We start from the raw sequence: 12,735 nt of genomic DNA on the forward strand, positions 1-12,735 counted from the left end.
CATTACGGGTCTATTAACCCTTGTAGGGCAGTCATTTAAAGAAAAGGAACGGTTCATCAGACTTAAAAGTACATTTTTCAGAGAATAAAATTTATGTGATAAAGATAATGTATAATATATAACAAATGAAAAAATGCACCCAAAAAATTGTGAGAAGTACGGTTCCATTCAAAACTAGTATAAGAAATAAAAACTTATTTAAAAGTCAATTGAATGATTGAAAGCATTTCGAGAAAAAAAATTATCATAAATAATAAAAAAATATCTAATAATTATATGATCAAACGAAATTTATCTTTGGGGATTAAAATTAGTCTAATAAATACAAAAAATAGTAGAAAGTAGATTTCCCCTTTGAGATTAGAATTACTCAAATAAATACAAAAAATAAGAATATATTCAAATTTTAATTTCGCCTTTGGAGATTAGTACAGGAATAACAAATACAAACTTTAAAAAAAACTAAATTTGAAAGCCTTTTAGGTTTGGTTACACCTTATTGAGCACACAAAAACAAATTGTAAATGAAAAAAAAAACACTAAGACTTGTATACCTATGTTTCTAATGTGTGCATAATTTGGTGAAAATTTCATTGGGGGGGGGGGGGGGGCTAACAGATTCACAGTGCGAAACGACGCCTCATAATGAACACGACAAGGTCCACTTAAGTCACCAACTACAGTCCACTCTGCTTTTTCCCGTTAAGGGACCAAGGGCGGCTGTTGTTGTCATGGCTACAACAAGAATTCTAGCATCACTTGGGCTACGCACATTACAAGTGGACTCTCCTAGTGCGGGGAGTGTGCCATATGCTCGGCAGGATGATAAAAGCCAGTGGAGGGCCCTCCATCAAAGGCGGCGTATGAAAATATCAACATCACGGCGGGTACAAGACTTCTGCTACTGGAGCCAAATTTAGATCAAACGCAGCCTGGGCAGGAGGGTTGCAGACTGGATGGAAGCGGGTGGGGGCGGGGGGGTGTCACGCCGGGGTATACATTTGTACATGGAAATGTCTTCATGTTCATAATCTCAACTAGTAATTTATTTTCTCCCAACCAATTTGGAAGTCGTTTATGTCGTGTCCTTTCCAGGCCACTCATACTGTAAATAAATATACGGCTAGCGTACTGTACCAGCGTGAATTCGGCAAATTGTGGATGCAAATTCGCGTTTTTGATGTTTTCCTCATTTGCGTGTTGGCGTGTGCGCAGGACAGCGCGCGCACACACATCCGCGTCGACTCGAGTGGTGTGAATGAGCATAAAATTGCAAAATGGAGCTGGTGGATTGATGGGAGGAATTGTAATGCACAAAGTGATTTGTAAAAAAAATAAAATGAAAAATAATACGGTGGTGCTTTGAGATACGAGTGACCCCACATGCGAGGTTTTCATTTGGTGTCTAACTAAACATCAAACAAAGAGAATGGCATGTTGTGTGTTTAAAACAACAAAACATCTTTGCCTTAAGAATGCCAGCGATAGCTTGATGCTAACACAAAAAGTCGCAATGTTCTAACCTTAAAGCATCAGATATTTGAACAAAAAGGGTGGCGCGACTCATGATGACAGATAAAATAACAGCGGCCAGATCCGGCCCACCACATCATTTAACAGAACGGATTTATGTCATTTCCAATCATTTCGGTGAGAAAAGATGATTTGCGACATGAGTGTTTTAAGTTACTAGCATGGTCATGGAATGAATTACTCTTTTTGTAGTATTTTCAAATACATTTGTTGTACTAAAATATTGACTCCTTCCATTAAATTGATTTGATGTTTACATTTAGGTAGCTCAGTATTATTATATAACATACAGTATATTAAACAAAATGAATTAATGCATTAATGTGGTATTACTATTACTATTCATAATAATAATAAAAATAATAACAATAATAATGAATGTGTCTTAATGGCACTGGCTTAATCTTAAATAATGAAAACGATCAAATGCATGAAATGCAATTGAGTGAGGGGGGTGGTAAAAACCAAAGACAGGTGACCATATAAATCACAGCTCCTGATGTCATGTATCACTGTTAGCACTCACCTGGCATCTTTCATCCTCCTCAGCTGCCGGCTCTCCCAAGAGGAGGTCGCGCGCCGCTGCCATCTGGCCCGCTTCCTGTCATCATTAACCCGGGAGGAGTTGGATCGGCGGGGGTGGGGGGGCCGTACACTGCACACGCACACACATCGCCCACCTGAGCAGAGGGGGGAAAAAAAAGAAAAATATTGGGAATTGTTTATGAAAATATTTTTATTCATTAGCAATTATTTTTGATAATTGTTAATTGTCTAAAAAATGTTAATGACATTTTTTTTACTCATTTAACCCAAAACATTTGGTTAATAATACAAATTTTAAAACTTTAGTTCTGATATCAGGCTTTATAAGGTTGATATAAGGTTTACGTTATTAAGTTTGAACACTTGGTTAATTAATTCCAATTTAATGATTTAATATTTAATCATTCCAATATTACATATGTTTCCTTCCATTATTTCGGCTGGGACAATTGGTGCTGTTGTTGTATTCTACCCAGAGGTGGGTACAATAGCCCAAAAAATTGTAGTCAAGTAAGAGTACCGTTAATTTAGAATAATGTAACTCAAGTAAAAAAATGTTTAAAAAGTAGTTAAAAGTATTAATTAGTATTAACTACTTGAGTATGTATTTCGGTGAAATACACTGAGTAAGCTGTGAGTACCTTCTAATGTATTATTATCTTAATCACAACATAAAACATCAAACAGACAAAATATAGTATTGGAATGTGAATATTCTGATATTGCTCAACAATATCAATATGCATGCACCGATACCGGTGTCGGATAGCGATATCTGTACTCAAAAGTAAGTATTCATCTTGAAAAAAGGTGGAATCGGGGCATCTTTAAAAAAAAAAAAAAATCACTTCAACTTAACTGTCTTTGTGGTCATGTGACTGCTTCTTCTTGACAAAAATACTCATGTTAAACTAAAAATGATCTTGCATTAAAACTACTCTGACAAATACAATTTATCCAGTTACTTAAGTAAATGAAACAGAATAAATGTAACGTGTTACGACCCATCTCTGATTGTAACATAGACAAAATGGTGTGAAACTAATGACGTGTCCAGTCACATGACCAACGCCAAAAACGAGTGCATCAAAAGTGCTTAAAAGCGCATATGTGCCAAATTCATCTTAATGTGCCAGCCATGCTCTTGCATATTCATATAAATATGACATGACTGCTGCTCCACATGGGAATTGATTGCTTTTCCTCACCAAGCAAATGAAGGAGGTGTGGATGTGATGGGGCGGGGGCATGTAGGGGATGGGGCGGGGGCTGAATATTTGATCACATGAGCACTCTGTGCTATTATAAACACAATAAAGCAGCAGTGAGACAAAACAAAATGGCGTCCTCTCGTCCTTCACGTGACTCCTGACGCTTTTTTGTTCATGAGCTGCGGCGCGGTGAATGTTTGCTTTACAGTTCTGAGGTTCTGGGTTCGAATCATTGTTACTTCATGTCGTTTTTTTTCCCCCCGGCCTCCTCCCATGCATGTTAGTTTCACTGAAGACTTGAAATTGTTCATAGGTGTGAATGAGAGTGTGAATGGTTGTGTATGCAGGTTGTGCAATTGGCTGGCAACAAGTTTACAGTGTATCCTGCCTCTGTTCATTGTAGCTCCACCCTCAAGCACAATGAATACATGCTCAAGTTCTGTCAACTGCATCGTGTGACGGGCCAATTAAAAAAAAAAAAAAAAAAAAGTACATAAAATTGTACTTTGCAAGATATCTTCTTATATTACTAATTTTTTTACATTTCTTATAATAAAAATGTCATATCTTGTATTCACTTTTTTTTTTTCCTTGTGACCATTTAACGCAGGCCACAGATTTTTATAATTTATTATTAGAAAGCAAGGCAAAAAATTCCACTTATAAAAATGTAAAATAAAAAGTTGTGTTATATCTCATAACATAATTATTATTATTTTTTTTTTTTTTAATTGACAACTAAACTTGTTTTACATTAAAAAATGAACAAAGAATATGTTATGTTGTAACATTCTACCTATTTTGGACGTTTTTAAAAATCTTTAACCCTACTTTACTTTTACCTTCTGATGCAAGCGATGTTTTTAAGTCATTGACAAACCATTAAGAAGTCATTATCGCAGGTTAAGGCGGGGGAAAGAATTGAAAAATGTTATCTAACAAAGTAACGTAACATCTGGTATCAGTGTCTTTTTTTTTAACTACTTGAAAAAATACAGAGTGAGAACTTTTTTTAAGAAATTAAAATTAAAAATTTAATTAATTAAATTAAGAAATTTAAATTGCGAAATGTGGTATGGTATTAAACATTTTTTTGCCTGTAGCAATTCTAAAAAATAGTGTGAAATCTTCCAACATTTTAACTTTTACTTTTAACTTTCTGATGCAGTGCGTGTTTTAAATTCATAACCGGAAAAATGTGACGGGCAAAATAAAAAACACACATCGGGCTGCAAATGGCCCCCACGCCAGACTTTGAACACCAGCGGTTTGTAGCACAAAGTAAGAGGTCGACTATAGACATTCAAGGCTTGTCCTTTTTGACTTTGTTCAGAATGTTCCTCACGCTTATGCTTCGGTATTCCCTCTTCCCCGATCATTCCGAACCGCCAGCTGCCCGAGCCTTCAGCTCTTCCTTTCCACGCGAATGAAACGGCCGGCGGGATTCCGTCTGATAGGCGTGCATCCGTGCCGCCCGACGGGGAGTCTGGGGAAGAAGCGGCCGCTTGCTTCCGACGCTTTTCGTTGGCAGCGAGACGGCTCAAATCCCAGCTCGGAGAGCGAGTTGGCACGTGGCGGTCCTTTGGTAGCTCTCCACTTCAGAGGAGCCGCGCCACATGCTAGCTGTCACCCGAGAGCCCGAGGCCACCTTGGCACAAGATGGAGCCGATGTGGGGATAAGACAGTGAAGCCTCGTTTATCGCGGGGATGCGTTGCGGACCCACCCGCGATAGAAGAAAATGCCAAATATAAGCAGAGACGATTCATCGAATTAAAAACGACATCACAATGTAGTAGAATGCAATTTTCGAATCTCAATGGTTGCAATTAGGGAAACAAATAATACTGCATTATTTCAGTCGGCCGGTAGGCTTTTTAAAAAAAAATGTATCTGACTATAACCCTGAACTGGTTGCCAGACAATTGCAGGGCACACAGGACAAACAACCATTCACACTCACAATCCCACCCTAAGACAATTTACAGTGTCAATTAATCGATGGATAAAATAAAGTCATGTTTAAATTTCCATCTCATTATTCAAAAACAGGACATTATTTCAAAAACATAAATTATGATTCAGTTATTGGTTTGCTACATAACATCAACTGAAACTGACACATAAAAAGATGATTGTAAAAAAAATATTGTTCAACCAAACCTTCTCATTTCACATAACATGAGTCCGCTAGCTTAATACTCACCGATAATGCAAAACCCCATTGACAAGCTAATGCATATTAGCATAATAGCATGGCTGTTCTGGTCATTCTAATCCTTCCAAGATCTGCTACGTTTTACACATGGGGCAGCAATATATACAAGTAGAGCATACAACAGTCCACACACGCATGCTCTGTGGGAACAACTACTATTACTGGAGGCTAGTTGAGGACCTTTTCTGCCTCTTCTTCTTGCTCTCTTCCAGTAGAACTAGTGCTTCAAGTCATGTTGTGGCACAAAGTGGTACTTCATTGAAATTTGGATTTCCGTTTTTTTTTTGTAAATTAACTATAACGTAAATGTTTGTGCGTCCGACATTTTTTTAAGGTGAATGTTCACATGTAGTATTGATAAGTATTATTATCTGCGATAATGATGGGGCGAAGGATGAAGCGCAATATAGTGAGAATTCACTGTAAAGCCTTCATTGTGACTTGGGGATGCATTGCCCCAGGCCTTCAGAATGGTTATTATTTGTTAGCTTCTTATCATCTCAACGAACTGGCGTCCACCCAAAACCCTCCACTTCCTCTTCCTCTTCACAGCCTACACCTGCCCCGATCCCCCGACGACGTAGTCCCCACTTTTCCCCGCCATAAACGCCAGCAGCTGCTTGGGCAAGCAGCCACGCGTTCTTGACTTTTTTTGCCGCAAAGCCCGCCCACCCGCCGTAAAGAAATTTAGCACAATTAGCTCCCTAATTGCCTCTAAACAAGCCAGGCGTCCACAATAAAAAGAAGGTGTGCGGCGTAGGTACAGAGACGCGAGAAAAGCTTCTGGAAAAGGACCAAAAGCAGCCGAGACTTCAAAGTAAATCACGAAGGAGTCGTACAATAGCTAATTTATGCAAGAAAGAGCGGGAAGAGGCGCCCCCTCAAGGCTTCAATTGACATGACCTGCACAAGCTCATTATGTCAAATAAAAATATATGTATATATCTTTTACATTTATATTTATATGTATATGTATTTTTAAAGGTTTTCATATTATATATTTTAGAAAAAATGTATACAGTATGGGCGACACGGTGGTCGACTGGTTAACACGTCCGCCTCACAGTTGAGCGGTCGTGGGTTCGATCCCGGCTCCGGCCTGCCTGTGTGGAGTTTGCATGTTCTCCCCGTGCCTGCGTGGGTTTTCTCCGGGTACTCCGGTTTCCTCCCACATTCCAAAAAAAAAACATGTATGGTAAGTTGATTGGACTCTCTAAATTGCCTCTAAGTGTGATTGTGAGTGTGGATGTTTGTTTCTGTGTGCTCTGCGATTGGCTGGCACCCAATTCAGGGTGTCCCCCGCCTACTGCCCGAAGACAGCTGGGACCAGCACGCCCCGCGACCCTTGTGAGGATAAGCGCTATCAATAATGGATGGATGGGTGTATACAGTATTTCATTACCTGAGTGTGCCTAGTTGCCTGTTGACTTAGAAATCCACATTTTTCTAGCATTTTTATTTCATTTCATTTGTATTTGTATTTAGAAAATAACTACATTTAAAATATACATTTTAAAAATACCATAAAATTATTTTGGTTATAACGTTGTTACATTTAATAACCTGAATCTAGCATTTGTCATATATTGAATGTTATATTTCAATAAAACATAATGCACTGCTTAAAACATTCTACTGTTTTATTTAAATGTATAATTCAATATTTTTGTAATTTTCCTTCCCAACATGAGCCTGTGAGTCAGTGTCTAGTTGGTCTTTGATTTAGACAATTACAATTTATATTTTTTATAAACTAATAATCAAATTGAAAGTCAACAAACAAGCATGTCTTCAGAGTGTTCTTTTCTCCATCACCCATACAGTAAACAAACACTACATAGCAAAGGAGGTGTAGCATGCAAGCACCACCCACTGCATCACTTAGGAAATAGCTGTGCAGAATGGGAAAATGTCGGTTTATTATGCGTTTTCGATTATTTTATTTTAAACGTTTTAAACCCCGTTTCACTAATAAAGTGCTGGATGAGGGATTAAAAACACTGCTTTCCACATCACTGTAACTGTCACTCTTATTGTCCACCAAAATGAAATGTCGTCAACATAAGAATGACTTTGCAAGCCTCTGCACCTTCGACTCTACTGAAAAAATGTTTTAACATAGGAATACATTACAACGAATTGTATTGATATTGTTCAGCTTCGCGTTTGGCTCGCCCCAAAATCTGCGAAGCTTCCGTATTACATCACAAACAAACATGGCGGCGCTCATGGAGTCCCTGGACTGAAGGCGAAAACACAACATAAAAGTGTCGTCGCCATTTGGAATCGCTTCGAATTGAGCAATAAAATAATGTTGCACAGAAGCGACATCCCTCCCACTGGTTTAACTCACCATGTCCAAGCCGAGGAAGCCCTCCACGTTGACCGCTTCGTCGTTTTCTCCGTGTGCATCCTCCACTGATTCGACTAGGTCCGTTTCCAAAGTTTGTCACGGAAAAAGTCAGGATAAGAAGGACGCCGAAGTTTCCTCTGCCACCATTTGTAAAGGTAATTGATTATCCCGTGATTAACGTGCTTGTTTGTTTTACAAACTTTTTTTTAAGTGGCGCATGCGCACCAGGAGCAGAGCAGGAGTGGTGGGCAGTCAATCTTTTTATAATTACTATTGTCAAGTTTGCACACACAACACAAATAATATCAACGATAGCGGGTTAACCGAAATGCACTTTTTCCGTGTGACATCACCCATTCGCAATGCAAGAGGAATCGTCTGGCTATGCAAACAAATGATTCCTAGGAATCAAATTACTGGTAACCGCTTTTGAAAAATAACCGTTTTTTGATTCCTGTCCTGAAACTAGCTCCTTTGTACACACAACAGTAATGTTGTGAGTGTAAGCTGTGCACAACAACGGGGACACACATTGAGCTACAGAAGCTGCTAAGAAATCTATCCATCCACCCATTATCCAATCACCTTATCCTGACAAAGGTTGCGGGAATGCTAGAGCCTATTCCAGCTGGCTTTGGGCAGTAGGCAGGGTACACCCTGAACTGGTTGCCAGCCAATCACAGGGCACACAGAGACAAACAAACATTTTCACTAACAATCACACCCAGGGGTAATTTAGAGTGTCCAATCACCCTACCATGCATGTTTTTGGAATGTGGGACGAAACCGGAGTACCCGGAGAAAACCCACGCAGGCACAGGAAGAACATGCAAACTCCACACAAGAAGGCCGGGGCCGGATTCGAACCCACGGCCTCTGGACTGTGAGGCGGACGCGCTACCCAGTCGATCAACGCGCTGCCCGCCACAAAATCTATTTTTCCCCACAATCGTACCGACAAAAATAAAGTTGGAATCAACCGAGGAATGAATTATTAATTGCACAGCGTATAACATTATCTTCTATTTCATGTTGCGGCTCCTGCAAAGAGCGGCAGAGTCCTCAGCGCCAAGGCTACAGCATATTCTGTGGATCCAACCATGGAGACTCTCCGAGTGAAATGGAGCCATCACAAGACATTGTGTGGGGTTCCATGTCACCCCCCAGCGCTGGTAAATAACAAAAACACTTATTCTTAAAGAAGATATTATGCTTGATTTTTGAATATGCACAATTCAAAACAGTTCACACTGCAGGTGACTGACGGCCCCTCAACAGTGAATCCGGATTTTGTTACCATCATGACAGAGGGCGGCGTGAAAAAATGCCATGTTCCTGACGGAACTTAAAAGATATGAAAATTCAGACAAATTGTTCAGGGAGTGAATTTCGCTCTGCCAACATGAATAGGTGCACAAAAAAGTGCCGAACACTAAACCAACACTAAGTGCATGAACTCATTTTGTGCATGATTTCGCAAAAAAAAAAAAAAAAAAAAGACTACGCTTTGAATATTATACAGCCCTATGTTTGTCAAGCATGTCATTGAAAATCCCCAAATTAAATAGGCTGACTTCCTCACCTGTGTGAACACAGTGCGGTATAGAGCAGTAAAGTCCGTCCCCGATGCGTCCCCTCTGAATTGTGGGTGATCCGTCAGCACGTCCACCAATTTAGCTACGTGTTTGTAACACTATTAAGCGTTGACTGAATGCACAAATGTAGTAACTCCTCACGCACTTTAAACGAACTGTCAACGGTTCAACATATAATCTGCTTCCTATTTTATCTAAAAGACACCATTTTCTTGACTTGACTATATGTATATATTGGGTATGTGTTGATAGGTATTCCTAAAACCCAAGTTTTTGCATACAACCTATTATAAAAGTCCATATTGTGTCCTGTTGTTTTCAGGGGTGGGGCCGAATGGCAGAACCTTGGAAATAGCCGACATTGTTAATCTCATTGCGCCAAAGGTCAGATGCTGTTCTTCCACTGGAAAAAAAAAAAAAAAAAAGAGTTGTGTTCAACTTCGTCATGCGTAGTCAACGTTGTGCTTTGCGTCTCGCAGGACACAAAGCCACGAGGGCCGCTGTCGCCTTTGTTGCAGTGGATGGGCAGCCCCGTATCCTTGACGCCCGAGGTGCCCAAATCCAGAGTGAGCAAGAAGTCCTTTCGGTGAGTTGTAGTATTTAGAAACAAACTATGCCGCATGATTGGCATCCGGGGGACGCAGGAGGTCAAAAGTGTAGTTTTGTCACAGTCAAAACGAAATTAAAACTAACTATAATGAAAAATCCAAAACGATTATAACCTTGATTCAGTGTGTAAAGGATAAAATCAAATTTAAAAAAACAACGGTTCCCTTCTCCAGGCAAAACAACGTGAACGAGCTGATAAGACTGGCCCGTCAGTTTGACGAGAACATGCAGCAGGACAAGCAAGCGTCGGCCCAGCTAAAAAACAACAACAACGAAATCGACAAAACAGCAACAGAAGCGCCTTCGCCACTGAACCAAACTGAGGCCGAGCTGCGAGCCCTTTTCGACTCGTCCACTCAGAAAGTCAGCGGTGACTTCAGCCCGGTCTCCTCCAAATCCTCACAGGACAAAAGCCAGCTCAACAAGCCCAGTCCTGGTCCTACCAAAATCAAGGAGTCAAGCAGCAAGTGTGCCGACTTTGACGACGACTGGGAGAATGACGACATGCTCAACGATTCTTCTTTGTTGGCCCTGATGCAGAATCCCAACCAGGATTCTGACCCAGTCCAGCATTCGGCTCCGATCAGTCTGCGGGACTTGTGTCCCAAAGTCAAGCCCACCACCAGAAGCACTTTTAAGCTGGAGCCCAACCCTTACTTCCAAACATCTGTTCAACGAATATCCAAGAAGATTTCCGACTCTAAATGGGACGACAGGGACGACGACGAGCTCTTCTACCAGGCGTGCGACAGCGTGGAGAGGCTCTCCCAACCCGCCAAGACCACCACCACGCCTCTCCCCATCCACCAAACATCGACCACTAACAGGAAGTCGCCTCGCACTTCCAGTTCGTTACCGGGCGAAACTTTGAAGGTCCGGCAAGGATGGAACGCTCCAGTGTCCAAAAGTCTCCCGGCAGGAGGCCACGAGGCAGCTGGGCGGGAACCCTTGCAGGCGGCCCTCAAGAGGAACGTGTGCCACGCGGCGGTGAAGAGCAACAAAGGTAACGTCACATACAGAATTTCCTATACAATTTGGTGCTTGTAATTTTTTTGGTGTTCACCTAATTTTACAGCGTATTGAAAAAAGTGTCTTAATTCTCACTCTTCCTCTGCAGTGTTTGTCACCAACCAGATGGCGGGCAAGTGTTCAGCGGCTGAAATCGAACGCAAGAAGCAGGAAGCTTTGGCACGGAGGCGGCAGAGGATGCAGAGCATGCCGAAACCGTAGAAAAAAAAAAAACACTTACACACGCCCCGGACTCCATCATGCTGCTATTGAAAAGACTGACAAGTGACAGGGGTGATCATTCGACATTTATTTTTTATTTCTCTCAACTGTCTTTGCAGATTTTGAGTACCTGACAAGTGCTTCAAATACTTCAACACTCTCATACGTCTTTGGTTTACTGTGATAGTATTAGACAATAATGTGATACTTTTGAGTGAAACCAAACTGGAAATGTATATATATATTTTTTGCACATCATGTCACATAATAGCACACCATTTCCAAGTTTTCTTTGTACTTTTTGAAGGAGTGCTCTAACTGTATGTGACTGAGAAATAAATATCTTGGTTTTGCTACGCTGCTTTTTTTTTTTTTTTTTTTTTCAAACACAAGACTTCAGAAAAAATTTACTTTTTTTTGTAGGAAATATACAGCTTTTTCCAGAAATGTACAACTGTTTTTTAAACATACAACTTTGTTTTTTCAAACATAAGCCATAGTATATCGTCGCTGTCCTGTGAAAAACACATATGTCCAATTTTGAATTTTTGTTTTTTTTATTTGATGTTTTTTTCATCACTAGTTATTTTCTTTAAAATATTCAATATACAACATTTTCTGGAAATATCTGGCGGTTTTTTAATGACATTTTGTTGGAAAATAATTCTTTAAAATGGAAATATGACTTTTCTAGATTTTTTTTCCCCATGTAAAATATTCAACTTTGGGGAAAAGTTAACTTTTTAAAATAAGGATTTTCTTTTAAAAATATATAACCTTTTCGAATATTTAGGACTTTTTTTTAATATGACTTTTTTCATAAAAATACTACTCTTTTTCAGAAATATGACTTTTTCAACAACTTTTCTAGAAGATATACAACTTTTTGCCGAAATGAATGCTATCTATTACTGTTAATTTTTCCTAGAAAATATATTTTTAAAACAATGGAAACATGACTTTTTATGGAAATATACAACTTTTGGAAAAAATAAATCTCAGAAATATAGGACCGTTTTTTTTTAAAATAGATTACTCTTTTTTTTTTTCAAATATATGAAACCTTTTTGGGAAATATGACTTTTTTTCTGAAACAGAACCTCTCCAGGAATATTAATTGTTTCCCCTCAAAAAATATACCTTTTTTTCGGAAATATATGACATTTTCCTTGCTCCACCTCACCCAAAATATTGGAATACTAAAAACACTTGTTTGGCCCTATCTGCAGATTTCCCCCAATATTCTGACAGTATTTTCGCACAACCATTGACAGTGGTTGACTTTTGCTCTGCGATCTTGTATGCTACGCTAGAAAACTTTCAAATTGAAAAGCAATGCAACAATCTATCCATGAAAACAAAACAAGTGCAATTGGTGGTTGACTTTGGTTCTTTTGCGCTACTTTACCTTAGATACGTTTTGCATGATTTCCTTGTGTCAC

The 12,735-nt window shown here is 39.5% G+C and overlaps 1 protein-coding gene across 1 annotated transcript; it reads left to right on the forward strand.

Moving 5' to 3' along the window:
* Positions 1–7,697: 7,697 nt before the first annotated feature.
* Positions 7,698–11,649, forward strand: etaa1b (ETAA1 activator of ATR kinase b). The gene is made up of 6 exons (XM_086045184.1): positions 7,698–8,014; positions 8,909–9,031; positions 9,777–9,838; positions 9,934–10,040; positions 10,237–11,066; positions 11,181–11,649. The coding sequence occupies exons 1-6, from the start codon at positions 7,861–7,863 to the stop codon at positions 11,291–11,293; spliced, it is 1,389 nt and encodes a 462-aa protein (XP_085901310.1). The 5' UTR covers positions 7,698–7,860; the 3' UTR covers positions 11,294–11,649.
* Positions 11,650–12,735: the final 1,086 nt, after the last annotated feature.

Source organism: Filicampus tigris, chromosome 11, assembly GCF_054856515.1.
Source record: "Filicampus tigris isolate MCC_2025a chromosome 11, RoL_Ftig_1.0, whole genome shotgun sequence".
Classification (NCBI taxonomy): Eukaryota; Metazoa; Chordata; class Actinopteri; order Syngnathiformes; family Syngnathidae; genus Filicampus; species Filicampus tigris.

Excerpts from the sequence above, each read along its gene's own strand:
- etaa1b (XM_086045184.1), top strand. The coding sequence starts at position 7,861 with ATGTCCAAGCCGAGGAAGCCCTCCACGTTGACCGCTTCGTCGTTTTCT. Across the intron at positions 8,015-8,908 it reads CTCTGCCACCATTTGTAAAG|AGCGGCAGAGTCCTCAGCGC; the intron begins GTAATTGATTAT and ends GCTCCTGCAAAG. Across the intron at positions 11,067-11,180 it reads GGCGGTGAAGAGCAACAAAG|TGTTTGTCACCAACCAGATG; the intron begins GTAACGTCACAT and ends CTTCCTCTGCAG.